Source organism: Aegilops tauschii, chromosome 7 (assembly GCF_002575655.3).
Source record: "Aegilops tauschii subsp. strangulata cultivar AL8/78 chromosome 7, Aet v6.0, whole genome shotgun sequence".
Lineage (NCBI taxonomy): Eukaryota > Viridiplantae > Streptophyta > Magnoliopsida > Poales > Poaceae > Aegilops > Aegilops tauschii.
In genome coordinates this window covers 36,088,281-36,112,169 of record NC_053041.3, presented here as the reverse complement: position 1 = coordinate 36,112,169, position 23,889 = coordinate 36,088,281, and the positions used below count along the sequence as shown (strand labels likewise).

The window sequence follows — 23,889 nt, the reverse complement described above, 5'->3', positions numbered from 1 at the left end:
AACGGTTGGCGCGAGGAGCGCAACCCCACCTTGTTGCTCTTGCTCTTGTCGAGAGTAGGGCAAAGATGTTGTCCCGCCCCTTCACCCCCACACCGAGCGCAATAGTCTTGACCACCACTCATCGCTCCCCCAGGGACGTAGCTTCCTTGTAGGCATTGGGGTCAATTGACCCCAATGAAATTAGGAAATGCTTCATTAATTTACTACTAAACACTATCTATTTATTAACGATGACCTCATTGCCATAGATATGACCCCAACAACCCTTTGTTCTAGCTTCGTCCCTGGCTCCCCCACTGATGTTGCACACATGCCTAGTGTGTTGGGCCTCATTTTGTAGCCCAAAAGGTAGTTCGGTCCGAGTTCGGGCTTCTCAATTTCAAGGCAGGCTTTTGGTGGTCTAAGACATCCTTCAGGTTGCGCTTTTAGGGGCTGTTTGGTTCTAGGCCTAGGAGTACCACATTTTACCACACATTTCTTGCCACACTTGCTTAAGGTTAGTTTTTCAAAATGAGAGCCACAAGTTGGCAAGCCTAAGGGAATCTTGCCACACTTTTTGAGTGTATGTCATGTGGGGCCCTAGTGTGGCAAAAAGTATATCGCCTAAGGTAAGGCTAGAACCAAACACCCTCCTAAGTTGGTCAAAGTTGCCTAACCTTAGGTGTGGCAACATGGGGCAACCATAGTCACAAACCAAACAGCCTCTTAGTCTTTTGGTTTGACTTTGGGCTGGGCTTGGGCTTGAAAAAAGAGGACAATTCAGGCTTCGGTCTGGTATTTTCAAGGGCCGACTTATAGAAGCCCGGCCCGGCCCGGCCCATGCTCAGGTTTAGCCGTCAATCTGATTCCTCCAAGCCTCATACACAAACTTGTTTCGATTCCTGCTGCTGTAGGCTGTAGCTCCCCCAAATCTCATCCACCGGCCGGCCCTAATGGCGCTCCCAGATGAACTCCTTGAGGAGATCTTCCTACGCCTCGCCGCGGCCGCCGACCTCGCGCGCGCCTCCACGGCCTGCGTCTCCTTCCGCCGCGTCATCACCGCCCACCCCTTCCTCCGCCGGTTCCGCGCCCTCCACCCGCCGCCCCTCCTCGGCATCCTCTGCGGCGGCCTCATCCCCGCGCAGCCGCCCCACCCTTCCGCCGCAGCGGCAGCCGCCTTTGCCGACGCCGACTTGTCGTGCTCCTTTCTCCCCCCACCCCTTTTCTCCCGCGCCCTCGAGGGGACCGGCGGCGACTACAACCCTAGCCACCTGGTCACGGAGTTCGCCGTCTGCGACCCCCTGCACCGTCGTTACCTCCTGCTGCCGGCCCTCCCCGACCTTCTGGTCGGTCAGGTCCATAGGCCGGACATCGTGGAGTGCGAGCCCTTCCTCGCTCCTCCTGGCCCTGACGACGTTGGGGCTGACTGGTCGTCATTCAGAGTCATGTACTTGGTGCGGTGCACAACCAAGCTCTTCCTCTTCGTCTTCTCTACCTGCGCCGGACAATGGCTCGCTAATCCTGTTACAATTGACGTGTTTCGATGTGGGGCGGTGCTGCACCGCTTCTGCGCCCATGGCTGCTTCTGTTGGGAGGTTTTCCGGTCTAACAAGTTGCTCGTGCTCGATGCGCGCAGGATAGAGTTCTCCACTGTTGACCTCCCGCCTCCACCTGGCCCTGATGTGCGAAAGATGGCCATTGTAGAGGCAGGAGGAGGAAGGCTTGGGATGCTTACTATCTCTGAGCATCCTGAACCTGGTGCAGATCATCTCCTTTATGCCGTACAGTCTAAGGATGCGAATGGCACAAACCAGTGGCAGTCCAAGTCAGTAATTTCTTTGCCGGAAAATTATCGCTATGGCATCATGGGTGTAGCTGGTGGATACTTACTCCTAACTGGGTATCCAGAAGACGACATGCCAATCAGCTATTTTTCACTGAATCTCCAGACTTTCCAGGTTGAGTGGTTCTGTCAGACTGGTGATAAAAGTCATTTTTGGTGACCTGTATGCCGATCTCCCACCGTCCTTGTCCCCACCAACTCTTTGAACTGGTAAGCTTGCCCTCGATTTTTAATTACTTTGCTTGCATATGGCATTGCAATTGCAATCTGATGCAAGTGTTAGTTATATGGTAGTGTGTACATTATCATTCTCTACTTTGGAAACGGTCCTGAACTAACGCTGATGTGGCCAAGTTACTTCCCATCCTTTATAATATTCATTCATATTGCTAGTTGGTGTTTAGGTACTATTCTAATGGTTTGTGCATCTGGGCAATTCGAAATCTGTGAATTTTAGGGTAAGCAAAAAGTATCTGTTTCTCATCTTGTGAATATGACTCATTTTGAGTGTCATACCGAAATAGTAATCAGCATTACAGTATGGACAAGTCAAGCTGGATTTGACATGTATTGGCTACTTTCCCGCTAGTCTTTTTTCTTGTACATTTGAAACTACATATTTTCCCCTTTTCTAGCTACGTATTGAACAGTTTACTTCTGCTAGTTCTTTCTCCCCTCAGCATGCTCACATTCTAGATGTCCATTGATTGCTTTAGTTAGTTACTTTGTGGTAGGATCCATTCATTAGATTGCATAAAGCACCAGTGTTAATAACATTAGTAGCAGCAAGCACCACTATTTATCAAAACAATGGTACTTTGCACTATTTTTAAATTTTGTTGGGCTGTGCAGTGTGCATCATGTCAAATGAATTCTTGCCTTTGGCTGGTGAGACTCACAGTCAGCTGAGGGCGCATTAGATAGCATTCTAAATTTGGGTTTTGCCGGCTGGCATCATCACCAAGTTATCAATTCTGGTGGCATGTTAGGTGGAATAGCTTCAATTTGTGCAGTAAGTTGACCATAGTGGTTTAATGTTTTTTTTTTGTGTTTTTATCTCACAATGCATCTGTGTTTTTATCTCACAATGTTTTTTTGTGGTATGATGAAACTTTGCACGCACACAAGATATTTCTCAATGTTTGCAAAAAAGATTTTATTTTTAATTTTCATATTTTTTTCATTTTACTGTTCATCCGGTCTAATTTGAGCCCAAGCTAAGAAACTCTATGTCTTGCTTAGACTGCTTTTCCTTGAAAGCTTATGCTTAACCGAAAAAGACTAGAAACAACTAACTGGTCATAGAGATAATTCAGCTGCTCGCCTCACTCAAAAAAGTAATTTGCCGCGGCAATGTCTCCTCTCCCTCTCCCACAACACCTCTCTCTCTCTCTCTCCATTAGTGAGCATCTCCCCTTCATCTACCTCTAGAGCCCTCCCTGCTTCCGCGGCCTTCCCTGCTTCCACTATTATCTTCCTTGGACGCCCATCCTCTACTCTGATGACAACTTTGACCATCTGGTGTTAATTTGGGCCCAATGAACTTTCTGTTGTAGCACTCTTCGTTTGGTGTTAAACTGCATCGCTCTTCCTTCCCAAAAAAATTGGTGTCGCTCCTTCGTCCTTTCACAAGCAAACCCTCATGCGGCGGCCGACGCTGCGCGGGAGCGGCAGCCCCCCTCCCGTGATTTTGACATCGAGCAGCAGAGCCATGACTTGCTTAGCTGGCCTTGCGGTCATGCCTTGCATCCCTATCCAGCGACTCTTCCCTTTCGTTGCACGTATGTTGCCTAAGGTTTGGCCTTCTAGGAATCTGAGTTATGCCATGTATCGGTATGACCCTTATCACTTTGCATCAGCTGCAAACCTGCAATGGCGTCCTCATTTCTCCACTAAAATGACGTGTCGTCACATAGGGGTTTGCCGTCCCGGCGATGCCGCTTTCCAACCGCTCTGGTCGAGCAGTCGAGCTTCATGTGCTATCTCTGTTTGCATTGCACCATCGGTTGAGCAGCTCAGTCGGGTGTTGTCGCTGGAGTGTTGGCAGTCATTGGTGCATGAACACATTGCTTCCACTTAAGGGGAGGGAAAGCAATTAGTGTTGCCAACGTGATTTCCTGATTTAATATGAAATTAACATTGTTGTCAAACTCAATTATGAATTAATGCAATTTGTCTCTAAATCAATTTCAATTAATGCAATTCATAATTTCATTCCTAATTGATCGACGACAATATACTCCTAGTTGGTTAAATTTAAATTCACCCAAATCGTCTCTTGTATGCTGTACAGTCGTCCAAGGACGGGAATGGCGCAAGCCAGTGGCAATCCAAGCCCGCGACCCCTTTGCCGGAAAATTATCGCTATTGCATCAGGGGTGTAGCTGGTGGATACTTGCTCCTAACTGGGCGCCCAGAAAACAACAGGGCAATAGTAGACTATTTTTCACTGGATCTCCAGACTTTGCAGGTTGAGTGGTTCTGTCAGACTGGTGATTATGTCATTGTTGGCGACTTGTATGCCGATCTCCCACCGTCCTTGTCCCCGCCGACACTTTGAAGTGGTAAGCTTGCCCTCGATCTTTAATTACTCACTTTGCTTGCATATGACACTGCAATTGCAATATGATGCAAGTGTTAGTTATATGGTAGTGTGTACATTGTCATTCTCTACTTCGGCAAACAGTCCTGAATTAACGCTGATGTGGCCAAGTTACTTTCCACCCTTTATAATACTTATTCATATTGCTTGTTGGTGTTTAAGTGCTATTCTAATGGTTAGTGTCAATTCGAAATCTGTGAATTTCTGGATAAGCAAGAAGTATATGTCTCTCATCTTTTGAATATGACTGTCCTCATTTTCAGTGTTATACAGAAACAGTAATCAGCATCATAATATGGACAAGTTAAGCTGGATTTGACATGTATTGCCTACTTTCTCTTGAGTCTTTTATTTTCTTGTACATGTATTGCCTACTTTCCCTTCAGTTAAGCTGGATTTGACATGTATTTTCCCCATTTTTATCTTCACTAAGTTATCATGTCTGGTGCCATTTTAGGTGGAATAACTATGTCTGCTAAATTAGGCCACGAAAAAAAATGTTGTTTTGCCATCATCATATTCGTAATGACCCAATCTGTAATTATGCTTGAACTTGCAACTGTAACTGACGCTGTCTTCCCACGTGGGAAACACTCTAGCCGAACCAGCCTATTACATCGACTGAGGCATGAAAAGCTGAGACATACACTACATTCGATTCCCAAACATATGTCTAGCCTAATGGGAAACTGAAAACTGTTATGGAATGCAGTCCACTGCTATGTCCGAATAGATGGCAAGACGATGCGAGTTTCACTAAATTTAAAACAGTTTTGCTAAAGCACATCTAGATATGCCATAAGTATTGCACATTTAAGTCCTAAGTCACTGATCTTACACGGAGATTCGTGTGGACATTTTCTTTTTCCTTTTTCTTTTCCTTCTTCTGCTTGATTGAGTGACTTATATGTGCACCAATAACCAGGGCACATCTAGATGTGCCCTAGAAGACCAAAGGCACTAGAGACTCTGATTTTCCTTTGGAAGAGAGAAGTGGGGTTGGAATGCAACGCCCTACTGATTCCCTAATTTCACTAAAATTTGCACCTCAGCGCTTGGTTCTTTTGTCTCAATATGACGTGATACTTGGTGTCGCTTTCTCAGTGCCCGTTTGTGTAATGATGGCTCCTATCTTGCCTCTCATGCATTTACAAGTCTATCACTCTGATTTAATAATGATAGGTAGTAGCTTATAACGTCTTGGTTGTACTAATAAATCATACTTATTAAATCTACATTTAATTTCTGCTTTCTTGCATAACGTGCAAACTGATAGGTGAATACCGAATACTAGTTGTCATCTCATATATGAATTCAGATTCCATGCTGGTGTTTATGCCCAGTAATATTTCTGTTCTTGAACTGCGTTTACATGTTTCATTGTCAGATAACTTCAGAAACATGTGAGTGTAGTTCTGCAAATAAAGGTTGACTTTGAGCGTTTCAATCATTCTATTACATACAAGTATTCATGAAAATCTTTGTATCATGGAGAGTTAAAATCCACACTCCCATTTAGTATTTCAGCTGAATACAGAAAAGAGAGTCTTGCTGACACATAGCCTCTATTCATCAGTTTGTTTCAGTTTAATACTACTTTCTTTCGAGTTGTCGTATCTAAACAGTAAACACCCTTTCCCTCTATAACCAGGGCCTCTCCAGAGAAATATACCAATAGCAAGGATTCACAAGCGTGACTGATGTCATGTTAAGGAGAACAAATGCAAGAGCTTTTGAAAGGGAAAAAGCGGTTTGCATTCGACAACAATTTGCAGCCCGAGAGAATACGATGCGTCGTTGAGCTACTGAAGAACAAGAAGCATACACTGGATGTCCGTCGCATCCACCTTGTTTTTCCTGTTGAAGATTTCATATCGTTTCTGCTACTCGTGCAGTGCTTTTATGCCTTGCAAGAGACTAGCTTATTATGTATCCACCGCCTGATTGGCTCACTTACTTGTAGTGCCCAGCTTCAGTAGTGTCTTTGTTTGAACTGAGTTTGTTTGCGGCTTTAGTAACCCAAAATCTGTGTTGAATGTATGGTGGCATGCTCATCTCATGCAAAAGTTCATTTGTAAGATGCCAGCACCGATAGCAATGCGTCAATCCATATCGAGCGAATCATTATTCATAGATGTTCATAGAGGATGCAGTAATTACTGTAACTTCATTTCTAGATAGATGCTATCAGGTGGAGTTGGACAAACTATAACCCAGACCCCTCTCCCTTTGTTTTCTCTGGAAAAAAAAGTCCTCTGTCAGTGAAGGTTTTCCACATCCATTATCAATTTGAATTGTAAATTCTGGAACTGATGATAGACATGATGTTCTTACAACACCATTCTTCAGGCAGATGAACAACCGGCAGAGGATTGAACTGACACTTGCAGACGTGCCAGGATGTTCTTCCAAACCCATTCTTCAGGTAGATGAATGATCGCAAGCCAGCAACAAAGCATTTAACCAAACACTTGTAGTATCATCAGTCACCACACCAGTATGCAGATTTATAAGGCTAGCACATACTTTAAGAAAAACTTTAACCCTAGTTATTAGTTATATGCCACAACAAAAAATGCTTCATTAGATAAGCATTCAGAAGAAGTTTCCAATGATATAAATTTTGTGTCATGTAACTCATATTTTGGTGATTTTACTCCTAAATGGTTAGAGTTCTTCGTTAAGCTCGTTACTTTGGAGTTGAGTGGACTCCTAAACGGGCAGAGTCCACTGAGAGCATCCAGGCATGTGGATTTGCCTCGATAAAGTAAGGTCAGATCACCTCAAGATTTGCCTCGATAAACTTTCATTGGACGGTGGCTTATTCAGCCCATCTGCATAGAGCCAAGTACCATATTTCTTGTCCTTCTCATGCACACCTGATCCGCACTCCTTACAATCATGACCAATCAATCCACATACGCTGCAGAAGCGCGCCAGTTTCTCATATCGCACCAAGTAAACTTGGCGCTCTTTCCCCCTCACAATACTGACAAACATGGTGAGAGGGCGACGAACGTCATGCCGAACCCTAACCCTAATGTAATCACCACGGGTGTTTCCGTTTAGCCTCATCTCCAAAATCTTGCCTGAGTTCCTGAGCAGATTTTCCACTATGTTCTTCTTGCAGAACCCCTCTGGTATCTTGTGAATCTGTAGCCAAATTGGCATGAACAACATTGGCACCTCCTCTGCCTTTGTGAACCCATCATATGGAACCATCAACACAAGCAAATTCCTAAAGAGCCATGGCCCTTGATACATCATAGATTCCCAATCTCCCAAACATGATGCCTGCACAACAAATAGCTTCGGACCAACAGGCTGAAACCTCTCCGGCTGCGCAGGGTTCCAAGCCGCACGCATATCCTTTGTAGAAGGCCGCCTGGCTGAAAGATTTGTCAGTGTGAACCCTAGCCAGCGCAAGCCATCTCACGCTGTCATTGATCTCCGGATCAGCCTCATCTATCACCAGGTCATCAAAGACTTCATCTTCCAGGTTGAGTTGCTCCATGAAATCGCCAAGATCTGGCGTTCCAAAGGAGCCGCCGCCAGCACTGGTGCCCGACAGGGCATCCGCAGGGGGATCCATCGCTTCCAAGGAGGAGGAGGATCGAAGGACGGTCGATCGAAGTTCCCACTCGAGGGGAGGGGGGTCGATCGGGACGGGAAACTCTCAGGCGGCGGAGTCGCCAGAGAGGAGGAGAAACCCTAGCCTTGCGGAAGGGGAAAACAAGTTGTGACTGTTTAAAAAACACATTGTCTTTGTGTGCTCCTCTATTGGTTATTTAGATCCTCTCTTTTATTTGTGTATAGTGTAGCCCTGGATAGTATTTACTTGTTAATCTTATTTTGCTTAATTTTTTTAGAGAGCTTACATACCCAATTTCTATAAATCAACAAATTGGTTAAAAATTTCGGTCGCATATTCACTCCCTTTCTAGTGGACATCTCTGATCCTCCAGTATCTAAGTATGTGTCCACATGTCTTTTCCTGGACAGGTGGGAAATACCTGCATGGTTCCAATCCCAACACATATCACTCTCTTGTGTAAACATTTCCACAAGTCATGTTCTTCTTGCTATGGCGACGACTATCCATTTCAGCTTTTGCTGACGAACATGGTTGGTGAGTGATAACCCACAAATATAGGGGATCGCAACAGTTTTCGAGGGTAGAGTATTCAACCCAAATTTATTGATTCGACACAAGGGGAGCCAAAAGAATATTCTCAAGTGTTAGCAGTTGAGTTGTCAATTCAACCACACCTGGATAACTTAGTATCTGCAGTAAAGTATTTAGTAGCAAAGTAATATGGAAGTAACGGTAACGGTAGCAAAAGTAATATTTTTAGGTTTTGTAGTGATTGTAACAGTAGCAACGGAAAAGTAAATAAGCGAAGAACAATATGTGAAAAGCTCGTAGGCATTGGATCGGTGATGGAGAATTATGCCGGATGCGGTTCATCATGTAACAGTCATAACATAGGGTGACACAGAACTAGCTCCAATTCATCAATGTAATGTAGGCATGTATTACGAATATAGTCATACGTGCTTATGGAAAAGAACTTGCATGACATCTTTTGTCCTACCCCCCGTGGCAGCAGGGTCCTAGCGGAAACTAAGGGATATTAAGGCCTCCTTTTAATAGAGTACCGGACCAAAGCATTAACACATAGTGAATACATGAACTCCTCAAACTATGGTCATCACCGGGAGTGGTCCCGATTATTGTCACTTCGGGGTTGCCGGATCAAAACACATAGTAGGTGACTATAGACTTGCAAGATAGGATTAAGAACTCACATATATTCATGAAAACATAATAGGTTCAGATCTGAAATCATGGCACTCGGGCCCTAGTGACAAGCATTAAACATAACAAAGTCATAGCAACATCAATCTCAGAACACAGTGGATACAAGGGATCAAACCTTAACAAAACTAACTCGATCACATGATAAATCTTATCCAACCCATCACCGTCCAGCAAGCCTACGATGGAATTACTCACGCACGGCGGTGAGCATCATGAAATTGATGATGGAGGATGGTTGATGATGACGACGGCGACGAATCCCCCTCTCCGGAGCCCCGAACGGACTCCAGATCAGCCCTCCCGAGAGGTTTTAGGGCTTGGCGGCGGCTCCGTATCGTAAAACGCGATGAATCCTTCTCTCTAATTTTTTTTCTCCCCGAACACGAATATATGGAGTTGGAGTTGAGGTCGGTGGAGCGTCAGGGGGCCCACGAGGCAGGGGGCGCGCCCTCCACCCTCGTGGACAGGTGGAGGCCCCCCGACATGGATTCTTCTTCCAGTATTTTTTATATTTTCCAAAAATAAGTTCCGTGTTAGTTCCATTCAAATCATGCAAGTTAGAGTCCAAAACAAAGGCAAAAGTGTTTGGAAAGATACGACGGGGACGTATCAGTGAGGAGGCGACATACATAGGCAATAAGAATGATGGGCTAGGAGGATTTGGATTTGGCAGAGTCGAGCGGTTTAATCTAAGAACAATTAAAAAATCCCTTGCCCGTCATTTTTTTGTGGGGTGCTCCTCCCATCTCAGTTTCTTTGAGACATGGTCCTCACATCTGAGTGTTTGTGAAGACCTGGGGATGTACAGACAGGCTCGGGCATGATTTTACCACCCAAAGATAATTCGGGCCAGGCTTTTATTTAGTTTCGGTTGTGACCAAATCTCAATCCTCTGCCCTAATGGCGTAGCGGCTCCAAAGTGAACTCGTGGAGGAGATCTTCCTCCGCCTCCCCACCCTTCTTGCTCAAGAAATGTCGCGTCCATATTGATTTTCAGAGTCCCTTGTTTCAGTGCACAATTGTTGCTTGCCTTGGACAACGTGTGATGAGGACAGTATTGCAATGTGATGTGCATCAAGAAGGGGTTGGTCGCCACGTGCTGGGAAGAAGCGCCACGATGGGAAGAAAGAACAATTCATTACGCTTATATAAGAAAGTGATGGCAAACTATCCATGTCGAGGAGAAGGGAAAATCTTCGAAGTGTGAGAAAAGGCATGGCGAAAAATAAAAAATTCCCTAGCTTGTCACATTTTTCAGGGGAGTCATAATTTCTTTTGTTGGGTGCTCGTCACATCTCATTGTTTGTGAAGGCGTGGGTATGTACAGCCTGGCCCGAGCCCAGTCCAGGTTCAACGGGCTGACCGGGCCAGGCATGATTTTACAGCCCAAAGATAATTCGGGTCAGGCTTTTATTTAGTTTCGGTTGTGACCAAATCTCACTTCCGTCCTCCGCCCTACCCAAAGTCCCAAACCCTAATGGCGCAGCGGCTCCAAGATGAACTCCTGGAGGAGATCTTCCTCCGCCTACCCACGGCCGCCGATCTCGCCCGAGCCTCCACGGCCTGCGTCTCCTTCCGCCGCGTCGTCGCCGCCCACCCCTTCCTCCGCCGATTTCGCACCCTCCACCCGCCGCCTCTCCTCGGCATCATCTGCGGCGGCTTCACCCCGGCCCAGCCACCCCACCCTTCCGCCGCCGCGGCAGCCACCCTTGCCGATGTCAACTTGTCGTGCGCCATTCTCCTCCCCCCGTCCCGCGACCGCTGGTGCCGCCGCGACGACCGCGACGGCCGCGCCCTTTACTCCCCCGAACGCGAGGGGCCCGGCGTCGACTACAACCGCCCGGGCCTGGTTAGGGCGTTCGCTGTCTGCGACCCGCTGCACCGGCGCTACCTGCTTCTGCCCGCCCTCCCCGACCATCTCGCCGGTCAAGTCCGTCCGCCCGACATCTCGAAATGCGAGTCCTTCCTTGCTCCTCCTGGCGACGACGAGAACTCATCATTCAGAGACTTCAGAGTGATGTGCTTAGTGTGGTGCACAACCAAGCTCGTCCTCTTTGTCTTCTCTTCTTGCACAGGGCAATGGCTCCCTGATCCTGTTACATTTGATGTGTTACCGCACTCGGGTGCGCTTAGGCGGCACTATGCCCATGGATGCTTCTGTTGGCATAATTATGAGGCTGACAACTTGCTCGTGCTCGACACACGCAGGATGGAGTTCTCCGTCGTTGACCTCCCGCTTCCGCCTTGCCCTCATCTGGGCTACTTAGCCGCTTGTCTGCGGGAGATGGCCATTGTGGAGGCAGGAGAAGGAAGACTCGGGATGTTTACCGTCTCTGAGCCTGGTGTGTATTATCTCTTGTATGAAGAGCAGTCTAAGGATGAGAACGGCGCAAACCAGTGGCAGTCTAAGTCTGTGATCTCTTTGCCGGCAAATTATTCCTATGGCATCGACGGTGTAGCTGGTGGATACTTACTCCTACACGGGTCACGTAAGCATACACAAGTAGTAGACTATTTTTCATTGAATCTACAGACTTTCCAGATTGAGCGGTTCTGTCAGACTGATTGTCAAATAGTTGGCACACTGTATGCCGGTCTCCCACCGTCTTTGTGCCCACCAACTATTTGAAGTGGTAAGCTTGCCCTCGATCTGTAATTACTTATTTAGCATGCATAGGACATTGCAATATGATGCAGGTTTTACTTTTTTTGGTAGTGTAAATTATCATTCTACTTTGGCAATGTTACTTTCCACCCCTTATAATAATCACTCATATTAATTGTTATTGTTTCTAATGGCTAGTACATCTGTGCAATTTGAAATCTGTGAATTTCAGGATAAGCAAGTTTTTTTTTTTCTCATCTTATGAATATGACTGTCATCATTTTCAGTGTCATACAGAAATACTCCCTCCGTTCCAAAATAACCCAACTTTGTACTAACTTTAGTATAAAGTTGGGTCATTTATTTTGGAACGGAGGGAGTACTAATTAGCATCACAGTATGCACACATTAAGCTTGATTAGCATCACAGGGTGCATGACGCAGCAAGTTAAATTTATGTTTTGTCAGTTGGCAATGTCACATTATATTTCCTCTGTCTTGCATTGCATGTACATTAGTAGGTGCGTAAAAAATGGTTGTCATAGCATATATAAATTCAGATGCCATTGTAATGCTTATGCCCGGTAATATTTCTGGCCTTGAACTGCAAATACGCTGTTACATGTTTCTTTGTCAGGTAACTTCTGAAACATGTTTGTGTAGTTTTGCAAATAAAGGTCTAGAGCATTTCGATAAAAATGGATGCTCGCCTTTTTGGCATAATGACTTTTTGACCCCCATTTGGTATTTTCAGTTGAATATAGTTCTTTCTTTTTTTAATAAAAAAGAGAGGCACAAGCTTTCAGTTCCTCAAGTCCTTTTCAGTTTAATATTTTTCTATTGAGTTGTCCTATCTAAGCACCGTTTCCTTCTATAGCCAGGACTTGTCGAGAGAGTACGCAGATGGCAAGGACCACTGGCAAGTTTAGCAGAATAAATGTAAGAGCTCTCAAAAGGGTGAAAGCGGTTACCCAATTCGACAACAATTTGCAGTTGAGAGAAGATACCGCCTCTTTGAGCTACTGAAGAAGCATGCAATGGATGTCTGCTGCATTCACCTTCTTTCTTGTGTTAGTTGTGTTATGCCCGAAAAAAGACTAGACTACTATCTTATTACTACTATATTCAGGGCCTTGTTTGAACTGAAGTTTTGCGGCTTCAGTAACCCCTCGAAATAATTTGCTTTTGGTGTGATGTATGATTCTAGTATGAATGGTACACCCAAAGTCTGCTTATGCTGAACAAATTTTATCTTGGCTGCACATGTACATGCAAAAATGCGGGACAATCCATTCCGAGAAAAATCATATTACAGAACTTTGGTGAGGATCCACTGCACGGACGAGGGAGTCCTCTTTGTCGCTGTGGGTCAGACGCCAGCTTCGCCGGTTGGGCTATGGCTAATGTGCTCGTCCCCTCCAGCAGGTATGACGGTGCATCAAAGGGGGCACTTGCTGAAGCACCATGTCAATGGTGGACGGCACATACCCACAGTTGAAAGGCCACAAACCCTGTCACAAAACCCTCTTCTTTTTTTTGACGAAACAGGGCAAATTGCTGCTTTCATTCATTAAGGAAGGGGTTAAAACATCACCAAGGTTCAATTATAGGTACAGCTACAAGCTAGGGTTGTACAGTCAAGAGTACGGAGAAGGGGAAGGAAAGAAACTATGCACGGCGTTCGCAATTTAGAAGGGGAAGGAAAGAAACTATGCAGCAAATCGTGTATTAGTCCATCATCATCACAATTTAGAAGTTGCATTCAGTAATACGTCACACAGTTGAAGGCAACAAACACACAGTTGTATATGATGTAAATTCGGAAACCTATTGCAGCAAATCATGTATCCGTTTGTTTGTTCGTTCGTTCAGCATCACAATTTAGAAGTTGCAATAAGTAAAACGAATGGCTAGTCTACTTACAGCAAAGCATCAAGCGGGGACTATTCTTGCAGCTACACTCTTCGGCTGGATGAAGAACCGCACAAGCCAGCAACAAATCATTTAACCGAACACTTGCAGTATCATCAGTCACCACACCAGTATGTGTATGCTACGATTTTCCTGCAGGTAGGTAGAATTCAGGTAACTATACGATGATGATATTACAGAAGAAGATTGCTATAATTGATTCCAGTTCCTAGATTAACACCATAGGCATGAGGGGGTCAAATCACCAGCCAAGGAATGTCTATCCCGTGAGGGGGTTGGCGTGGACAGTGCCGCGGTTGAGCCAGATCTTGCCTTTCATTGATCGGGATTGCCCAAATAAAATTATGTTTTCTGTGGTAAACCAATTGAGTGCTTACCAAATAAAATCCTAAAATTTATTGGGCAGGTAAACCATGCGTAGAACTTTTTGTGAATACTTGTTTTCACAATCACATTAACATAAGAAAGTAAAATCACTGGCTAACGTACTAGAATATTTATACCCTGATGCAAAGGATGAATAATTATCTAATATTAGACCAAAATATCCTTTAAAAAAAATTCAAGGGGGCTACTGATGCATGCCTCTTGCACCGTATCAACAAATATGGAGTTCTAGACCCCACATTCTCCGGAGACTCCATACTAGTCACGAAAGCCATGAAAGTTTTGTAAATATGAAGGGCATATATAAATACACCCCTTCTTCTCCACAGGAAAGTGACTTCTCAATAAGAGTTTTCCACCATACTCTTAAAATAACTCAAAGCTTCTTTCCAACCTATACACTACAATCTTCAATCTAAGTGAGGAAAGTAAACCTAGTTGCTAGATCCAATATCTAACCAAACAAAATTTGACACCCCCTTCCTCCGGGTTCTCTACTAAGCTTGTTAGTGTGCAACCGTGAAGACTCTAGGAGGTTGGCGTCCACAAAAAGCTTCCAATCTTGTTGATTTAGCTGCCTAAAGTTTGTAATGGCTAGAGATCGTATCAAGATTCACCTTTTGGTTGATGTCAACTACTGTGGCCATGGCTACAATTTGTAATGGCAGTATATAGATCATCTCAAGATTTACCTTCACTGGTTGAGCTTGGGATTTTTTTCCAAATCTAAAGGACAAGGATGACATGCCTTTGTGGTCAGTGGGCACTTAGAGCAACTCTAGCAAAGTCGCCATATCTACCCAAAAAGCATAATAACCGTCGAGATGGCGATTTTGCCCGAAAAGTTCACTCTAGTAGAGTCGTCATATGGGCCCTGAGTTGCCATAAGCCTTCGTATTTGGAGGATGGGGGCGTTGGTTAGGAGGTGCACCATCCGCGAACCGCTTGCGAGGGAGGGAAGTTTCACCTCCCTCGCCAGCCTCCGGCATGGCCCATCTCCTCTCCCCACCAATGGCGTAGGCAACCAGCTGGCCAAGGCACCGGTAAGCATGCCAATTAGTGAAAACCATCACGTACCAATTGCTCGTGGCCACTCTCTTCATGTCTCCACTTTCCTCACCAATGCCGCCCACAACTTCCACTTTCCTCATTGGCACCCACAACGTCCACTTCCTCCCCATCGCCTTGTCGCATGGCCCACATTCAGACTGGGTGCCGCTCTTGGAGACAGAGTGGATCCTACACAAGGAGTAAATGGAGGAGGAGACTGCCCTCAAAGCCAAGGAGGAGTGGCATCGCTGCAACGCGATGGAGGCCAAGCAACCCTCTCTAGTGAAAATTACCCTAAAAAACTTTGCCTCCTTAAACTTGCCTGTCGATTATTTCCATCATCTCTGTTGTATTGTGCTTAGTGTGGTCGTAGCTAGTTTACTGATTATTAGTGTTGCTTGGACACTTGGGTCACCTAGTCACACTCTATCTAGTCAATATTTTTTTTGAGTAAACATTTGATCTATTCATCTTCAATCATGGCAGTACATCGAACACCAGAAATAATAAAAATTACATTCAGATCTGTAGACCACCTAGCAACGACTATAAGCACTGAAGTGAGCTGAATGCGCGCCACCGTCTTTGCCCTTCCCTTGTCGGAGCCGGTCAATATATTTGATATTTTAACCTGCAAAAAATATATTTGATATTTTCTTGGACAAAAGGAAAATAACCTTTGGTGATTAGGTCCACATCCTAACATTGACCACTCCTTTCATACACCATTCCCCTACTCCAGTTTTTTCGCTGTGGGGCTTACTATCCACGTCGGCTTTTTTTGGTGAACACGACTGGTGAGGAGGTTGCTTAGCTTCTCCCTCCATTCCTAAATATAATTTTTTTAAGACTTCAAAACGAACTACATACGGATGTATACAGACATATTTTAGAATGTAGATTCACTCATTTTGCTCTGTATGTAGTCTGCAATAAAATCTTTAAAAAGATTTATATTTGGGAACGGAGGGAGTATAGACAATAACAATGGTAGGAGCTGAATAAATTGCATAATAAAACAACCATTTTGAAGCATTGATTTTTTTTTCCATAGCGTTTATGAATGCGTTTTCCTCATGAAACTTGGAAGTAGGTGAACGCACAACAAAGTTTGTTGAAAAAAAGTTTTAGATGTTTTGAATTTGCTTACCATGTTCTCTCATTTTCTTGTTATTTGGGTGTTTGCACTAGTAGAAAAGGGTCAAATGTTCAGCTCATTAGTCCCGGTTTGAATTTGAGCCGGCCATTAGTGCCGGTTCCAACGGCTAGACGGGCCGCTCTCATTAGTACCGGTTCGTGCCGAACTTTTAGCACCGATTCGTGCCACGAGTCGGTACTAAAGAGAGTGGTGGCAGGATGTTGTCAGTCTGGGGCCCCTCCAGCACCTTTAGTACCGGTTCATGCCTCGAACCGGTACTAAAGGTCATCCTATATAAACCCTTCGTCCACCCGCGCTCTGTTCTTCCCCCTTTCCCCTCTCCTCTCTGTTCTTCCCTTCTTCCTCTCGAGCTCATCACACATTTTGCCCAAAATTTGTCAAGATTTGAAGGCCCCCATCGATTCAAATGATCACAAAGGTTAGCAACTTTGTCCTTTCATCTCTCATTGGTAAATTAGCTCTTGCAATGGGTTATATAGTGATTAATTTGTGGGTTTTAGTAATTTGGGAGGAATTATATATATGTGGTAGTATTTGATTTATATGCAATTTGAGGTCAAAATAACACTTAGTTTGCATATGTAGGTGTGGTTTACTTAGTGCCTTCTAAATCTCCGTCGTAACCACCGTCGATCGCCCGCACCGTTCCGTCGCCGGCACCACCTTGTGGTGAGCCTCTTGTTCTTATCTTTTTTATATAAAAAATTCATGTTTGTGTGATTTGGATATATAGTTACTCGTATAATTATCTTACCCGTACGTTGTTTGTTATACATAGTGTCATGGTTTTTATATCCGTCACCGTCGGCCCTCGTCCGTGTTATGATTCGGATGTGGAATATTCTCTTTTAAAATTATTTGTTGCATTTCGTGTTTATGACAAATTATGCCCATCAAGTTGACATATATGAACCAGAAATTCCAACCAACCCTATTGTCGAGAGCTTAAATTTAGTTGAAAGAGAAAACGAGTATTCAAAAGAAAAATTGAAAAGAATTGAGGGGGAGAAGATGGAATTGAAGTTGCATGTTGCCGATGTCGTCGATGATCACAAGATCAAGATGGAGAAAATGCGCTTGAAGATTAGAAAGATTAGAAAATATGCTATTGATAGTGAGGCTTGATATCATTATGCTGTTGGATCAATTGTTACTTTAGTTGCGATCTTGATCGCATTTGTTGTTGCATTTAAATGCTTTAGCTAGAGAGTTATTTGTTTGTTGCATTTAAGTGTTGTATGAACTTTATGTATGAACTTGTATTAATTTGGTCTTTTCGGTGTTGTGTAATGAACACTAGTAGAAAAAGGGTCTTTTGTCCCGGTTTATAAGGGCCTTTAGTCTCGGTTCTGGAACCGGGACTAAAGGGTCGTTACTAAAGCCTCCCCCTCACTACTCTAGCCTGAGCACGCTTAACTTCCGGGTTCTATTCTCCCTCGTTTCCAAGTCTGCACTTGTTGTTTTCCTGACAATAGTAAGATGTCAATCCTATTAACCCTCGGGAATTTAGCTTGAGCATGAAGTCACACATTTCATTGTTTGAGTTTGAAACTATTGTTTTAAAAAACAATAATTATTTAGTAACACTAATATTTCTTGAATAAGTAGTTTGACCATAGTTTGACCACAGTTTGACCAGATTTGACCAAAATTTAAAAAAACTGAAATAATTATTTAGTAGCACTAATATTTCTTGAATAAGTAGTTTGACCACAGTTTGACCAGATTTGACCAAAATTCAAAAAAACTGAAATAATTATTTAGTAACACTAATATTTCTTGAATAATTAGTTTGACCATTGTTTGACCACCGTTTGACCAGATTTGACCAAAATTCAAAAAAACTGAAATAATTATTTAGTAACACTAATATTTCTTGAACAATTAGTTTGACCATTGTTTGACCATAGTTTGACCAGATTTGACCAAAATTCAAAAAAACTGAAATAATTATTTAGTAACACTAATATTCTTGAATAATTAGTTTGACCATTGTTTGATCACAGTTTGACCAGATTTGACCAAAATTCAAAAAAACTGAAATAATTATTTAGTAACACTAATATTCTTGAATAATTATTAAGTAACACTAATACTTCTTGAATATGTAGTTTGACTAGATTAAACAAAAATTAAAAAAACTGAAATTTGAGCATAACTTTTTTTTCCTTTTAGAATTTGAGGATTCTAAAAATTTGCAAACAGGCCGTAGGCAGTCAAAATCTTGCTGAACATTTTGATATATTATACGTTTTTTCTGACATCGTATGCAAAAGTTATAGCCGTTTTACATTTTCCCTACACTTTTTGCAAAACATGTCCAAATTTAAGTTTTTAAATTTTCCTAACTAGTACATGTAGTAATATAACTACATCTGGAAGGATTTTAATTTTTGAAGTTTTTATCATTTTCTTTTGCTTTTTACAAAACTGAAAAGGCAATCCAGGAGGAGGGGGGGGTGTGTGTGTAGAGTTTGAAAATGGGACCTTTAGTACCGGTTCGTGCCATGAACCGGTACTAATGCCTCAAACCCCATGAGTACCGGTTGGTGGCTCGAACCGGGACTAAAGGTCAGTACCGGTTGGTGCCACGAACCGGTACTAATGCGCATCGCACCCTTTAGTCCCGGTTCGTGTCTCAAACCGGGACTAAAGGGCTCAGATGAACCGGGACTAATGCCTTAGCCGCACGAATCGGGACCAATGCTCACATTAGTCCCGGTTCGTTACTGAACCGGGACTAATGTGAATATTGCCCTGTGACCAAAGCCCTGTTTTCTACTAGTGGAAGATGCGCCAACAATGGATGTACGATGACCGATGCTCTCCCGAGTTCATTAATGGCGTGCGTACTTTTCTGCTTGCGGCTGAAGCAAACAAGCGGGCGGATGGTTTTATGCCTTGTCCATGTGCTAGCTGTAAGACCGTGTATGTAGAGCTGGCATCCATCATTAGTCCACACCAGTTTTGCAATCTAGCTCAAGACCGATTAGCCAGATCTGTCGTGCATCGATTTGCACTTTCCCTTCTTCTTCTTCCCTGTATGTAGCACGCGGCGTCCTGATCCCCGTTGCTAGCAGCGTCAATTCATCCGGCGAAAAGGTGAGAGGCTCCTCACGTTTTTGGTTGCTCCTGTTCATATTCCCTACTTTCTGGTTGTATTCTTGCTGATGTTCATTCCGGGCAGGTACAGAGAGAGATGGCCGACCTCGCCATCGGCTCAGCGCACGGCGCCTTAGACTCGCTACTGGGACGCCTCACTAGGGTCATTGCAGACGAGGCAAAGCTGCTGGGTGGCGTCTACGACGACGTCCAGTACATCAAGGACGAGATGGAGAGTGTTTATGTATTCCTCCAAAACATGATGGAAGATGACTGCACGGGCAGCCAAACAGAGGTGTGGATGAGGCAGATTAGGTTAGTCGCCCGCGAATCCCAAAACTGCATCGACATCTATGTGAATAAGCTCGGTGCCAGTGCCCGTGCCGGACGTTACAGAGGCCGTTTAGGTCCTTTGTTCCGGTTCGTAAGGCTTATGTCCACACTGACTACTCGTCACGAGCTCGCCACAGATATCAGGAGGCTCAGAAGAAGGGTTGAACAAGTGGGTGAAAGGCGCAATAGGTACGGCATCGAAAATCCTACAGGTGGGAATCGGAAAAGCCAACTTGATGAAGTTAGTGGAGAGAATGCCGATGGGAAGGAAGACCCCAGGATACGATATTTGCTGGGCTACAGAGATGAATGCCCAGATGAGATTTTGAAGGGTGATAAAGAGATGCTGGTATCTTGGTTGACTGAACAAGGAGAGGGGATACAACCGGATATACTGAGGGGCAACGGGCTGACTGGGCTAGAAGATGAGATGCCATCGCAGGAAATTCCGGTGGAGGAGTGGAATGAGAGATAGCCCAACTCAGTTTCAGTTGCCGGGACGTCTAGGCAGGGGAGGGGCAAGAGGAGGCCTGGGTTGACAACAGCGGTCTCAAGGAAATGGGCGCTGCGCTCGATGTCCAGGAGGAAGATCCCAGGCCTCAAAGAGCAGCCAGCTGAGCTAGCTAGAAGATAATATGCCACGGCAGAATTTTCAGCTGGAGTGTATTACTGGTCCAAGAGACGAGGTGCATGCCAGGACAGGATAAGCAACTGTTGTGGTTCACTAAGCCAAGTGACAAGACATCAGGGCCCAGGGTCATCTGAATTGTGCAACAGCGATCAGGTGATGACAGTCTGAATCATGCACAGAAAGTGTACGAGGACAGTTTGATAAAGCAGTACTTCGGTTTCAGATGTTGGGTGAGGGTCGGGGAAACTCATGTCGATTGGGTATTTGAGCACATAATCAAATCCATCTCATCTCACCAGATGGACTTAGAAGATTGGCAACAAACCAAGTATTTAGTTGTTCTTGATGATGTCCGTGATGAATCACTATGCCACCAAATCATATCTGCCTTTCCTCCTACTGCTGCTGGTGGTCATTCTGCACTTCTGGTGATCACCCACTCATATGCTATAGCCCGTTCCTTCTCTCCAAACAAAGTCTTCCCGCCTCTGGAGCCTCTAATCGATTTTTTCTTTGTGAAAGGGGTTTCCCTTGTTGAGAATAATGATACCCTGAAGCCAGTCATTCAGTCTATTATCTCAAAATGTGCACCCAATCTCGAATGCCTCAAGGCATTCTTACATGTTCTCTATGTCAATCCTAACATACGAGAGCTTGAGAGATTATGTGACGCCCTAAGTAGTGAATCTCCCGGCAATTAATATTCGGCAAATCTTAATGCCGTGGTACAACAGCCTTCCTCTTCATTACAAGAACTGCTTGATATATCTATCTATCTTCCCCCAAAATGATGGCAATATCCGAAGAACAAGCCTAGTCAGGCGATGGGCAGCTGAGAACCTGATCGCCGGAAGAAATGGGTCAGCTGCACATGATGAAGCCGAGCACTGCTTCACTGTGCTTCTTGCAAAAAGATTTATTCTTCGCAGGGACATCGGTGCTGCAGGGAAGGTCAAAAGCTGCAGAGCAAATGATTTCATATCAAAGTTCATCATCGATATTGCCAGAGAGGAGAAGTTCGTGGATGCAGATCTCCAACCGAATTTCGGTCATCGGATATCCATTCACAATAGAGGCCAACTGCAACAAGTCCTATGGACACTTCAGGCATCTGGCCCCAGCCCCTGTTTGAACATTCGCAAGCACTCAACTAATACTGAAGATGGTCAAACCTTGGATGACCTTACCAAGTTCCTTGAAACACTGCCTTCATTTGCTCAGCTGGGGTTGCTTACAGTGCTGGATCTGGAAGGCTTTGATGGTTTAAAGGATTACCATCTGAAAAACATCTGCGAAATATTTCAACTAAGATATCTGAACCTACGGAGGACTAAGATTACCAAATTGCCCAAGCAGATAGAGAAACTTCAGCAGTTGGAAACACTGGACATTCGGGAAACAGCTGTAAGATCATTTGGCACAAGCAGTGTTGTACTTCCAATGCTAAAGCATATGCTTGCTGGGTGCACCCAACACCCAAACGAAGACGTGGAGTCATTTTCCACAGTGTGCATGCCCCTTGGAACTGGCAGCATGACAAATCTGCAGATACTGTGCCATGTTGATGTTTCAGGCAAAGAAGATCGTCTGGTCGAGATCGGGAAGCTACTGCAGCTTAGAAAATTGGGTGTTGTCTTCCGAAGCAAGAGAGATAATTTCAAGCACTTGCTCCAGGCAATTGAGAAGCTGAACCAGAGCCTCCTCTCTCTCTCACTGTGTGTGGAAATAACAGATGGCCACAGGACTACAGACATTAACACATCAGAGCCTACAGCGTTCGCACCTCCAAAGTATCTTCAGAGTCTAAATCTTCGTGGCAACATGGGAGGATTGCCTCGTTGGATCAAGGAGCTTCACAAACTTGCAAAGTTAACTCTGCGTGACACTTACTTGGGAGAAGAAGATATAAATTCCCTTGGCAAACTTAGTGGGTTACGCAGTCTCAGGCTGCGTCACAAGTCATATGTCCAAACCAAGTTTACCTTTCAGGAAGACGAATTCAAAAATCTTGAGTTCATAAGCATCGAAGGATCAGACATTACTGACATCCACTTCAACAGCACCCCTAAGCTTGAGAAGATAGTTTGGGACTTCAAAGAGATGAACTCAATTCATGGAATCAGCCGCCTTCCACGCCTCAGCCGTCTTGAGCTTATTGGCAACTGCAACCCAACTACTATCAAAGCAGATCTTTCGAAACATCCAAACAAACCTGTGGTAACTCACAACGGACAGTGCTGAAGAAGATAAGTAAAGCCACTTGTGCAATTATTGGAGAAGGTTGCTCGTTAGGAATCATTGGATTGCATTTTGCGTGTGTGTGTTACTTCCCATGTTTGTTTTCATCTGTTCTGTTTCAAAATAAGCTTGTAGTGGTTTGCCTCTTAATTTCCTTTCCCAATTTTGCATGGTTTGATTTGCTGTATCTTCAATAAGCGAGACATTAATACGAACCCCCAATGTATCAGATTGATAATTATGTATGGACTGCTGCAGTTTCCCTTATTTCTTGACTGATCTTTTTTTGGTATGGCATGTTCAACAGTTAATCTTTAATAGAAGTTACTACATACTTGGCCAAATGTGACTTAATTGAGCACTGACAAAAATAAATGCAAGAGCATCTGACAACAATTTGCAGCTGATAGATACCGCCCCTTTGAACTATTGAAGAACAAGAAACATGGAATGGATGTCCGCTGCATCTGCCTTCTTTTCACTGTCGAAGATTTTGTATCGTTAAATCGTTTCTGCTATTTGTGCAGTGCTTGTAATGTCCAGCTTCAGTGGTGGCTTTGTTTGAACCGAGTGGTAAGTCAGTTTTGCGGCTTTAGTTTGCTTTCCTGATATATGATTCTACTCCATATTGAGATCAAACTCCAATGAGTGAATCTACACTCGGAAATACGTCTACATACATCCGTATGTAGTCCATATTGAAATCTCTAAAAAGGCTTATAGTATTTAGAAACAGAGGGAGTACTATGCATTTATGGCATTACCCATAGTCTTGCTTGTGCTGATATATCATTCATAGTCCTCCTCTTACAAAAGCATAGATTGGATGAAGTACCAAGTTCTCTCTACCAATGTTTTCCTTTTATCTTACTATTAAACGAGATCATCTATTACTCCCTTCGTTCCATATTACTCGTCGCTGATTTAGTACAACTTGGGAGTAGTTGTAAGTGACGGGGTGCTTAGATCACTTCTACTGGAAATCTGATGTTTAAATCCAACCCAGTACTCAACACGAATACAAATCCTTGTCAGTTTTTTCACAACCATTAACAACTTGCTTGCTAAAAAGAAGAACTCAGAAGACAATCAATCGCACCAACATTATTAGCACACCTTTCCTGTCCGCCGGCTGGAGATCCAATTGCGCCGGCAAGGGAGCCCCCTTCGTCATCTCGCGGTCGGATGAGCTGCTGCAAATGCTTG

The 23,889-nt window shown here is 44.2% G+C and overlaps 2 protein-coding genes and 2 pseudogenes across 4 annotated transcripts; all 4 read left to right on the top strand.

The window, feature by feature from the left end:
• Window positions 1-859: 859 nt before the first annotated feature.
• On the top strand, window positions 860-6,502 carry LOC109744302 (uncharacterized). Of its 3 annotated transcripts, none has more exons than XM_020303408.4 (4): window positions 889-2,032; window positions 4,116-4,386; window positions 4,688-4,746; window positions 6,076-6,502. In XM_020303408.4, the coding sequence occupies exon 1, from the start codon at window positions 933-935 to the stop codon at window positions 1,980-1,982; it is 1,050 nt and encodes a 349-aa protein (XP_020158997.1). In that variant the 5' UTR covers window positions 889-932; the 3' UTR covers window positions 1,983-2,032; window positions 4,116-4,386; window positions 4,688-4,746; window positions 6,076-6,502. The 3 variants fall into 3 exon arrangements, with proteins under 3 accessions (XP_020158995.1, XP_020158997.1, XP_020158996.1); XM_020303407.4 differs by lacking the exon at window positions 4,688-4,746 and adding an exon at window positions 2,675-2,834; XM_020303406.4 differs by lacking the exon at window positions 4,688-4,746 and having other exon boundaries at window positions 860-2,032.
• Window positions 6,503-10,716: 4,214 nt separating this feature from the next.
• Window positions 10,717-11,374, top strand: LOC109744295 (uncharacterized; annotated as a pseudogene).
• An 8,202-nt stretch (window positions 11,375-19,576) lies between these two features.
• On the top strand, window positions 19,577-22,928 carry LOC109744294 (disease resistance protein PIK6-NP-like; annotated as a pseudogene).
• Window positions 19,627-22,950, top strand: LOC123493384 (disease resistance protein PIK6-NP-like). Its single transcript, XM_045231804.1, has one exon. It carries the CDS (start codon window positions 21,163-21,165, stop codon window positions 22,684-22,686), a length of 1,524 nt encoding a protein of 507 aa, XP_045087739.1. The 5' UTR covers window positions 19,627-21,162; the 3' UTR covers window positions 22,687-22,950.
• The last annotated feature ends 939 nt before the right edge of the window (window positions 22,951-23,889 follow it).

Excerpts from the sequence above, each read along its gene's own strand:
- LOC109744302 (XM_020303406.4), top strand. The coding sequence starts at position 933 with ATGGCGCTCCCAGATGAACTCCTTGAGGAGATCTTCCTACGCCTCGCC.
- LOC123493384 (XM_045231804.1), top strand. The coding sequence starts at position 21,163 with ATGCCGTGGTACAACAGCCTTCCTCTTCATTACAAGAACTGCTTGATA.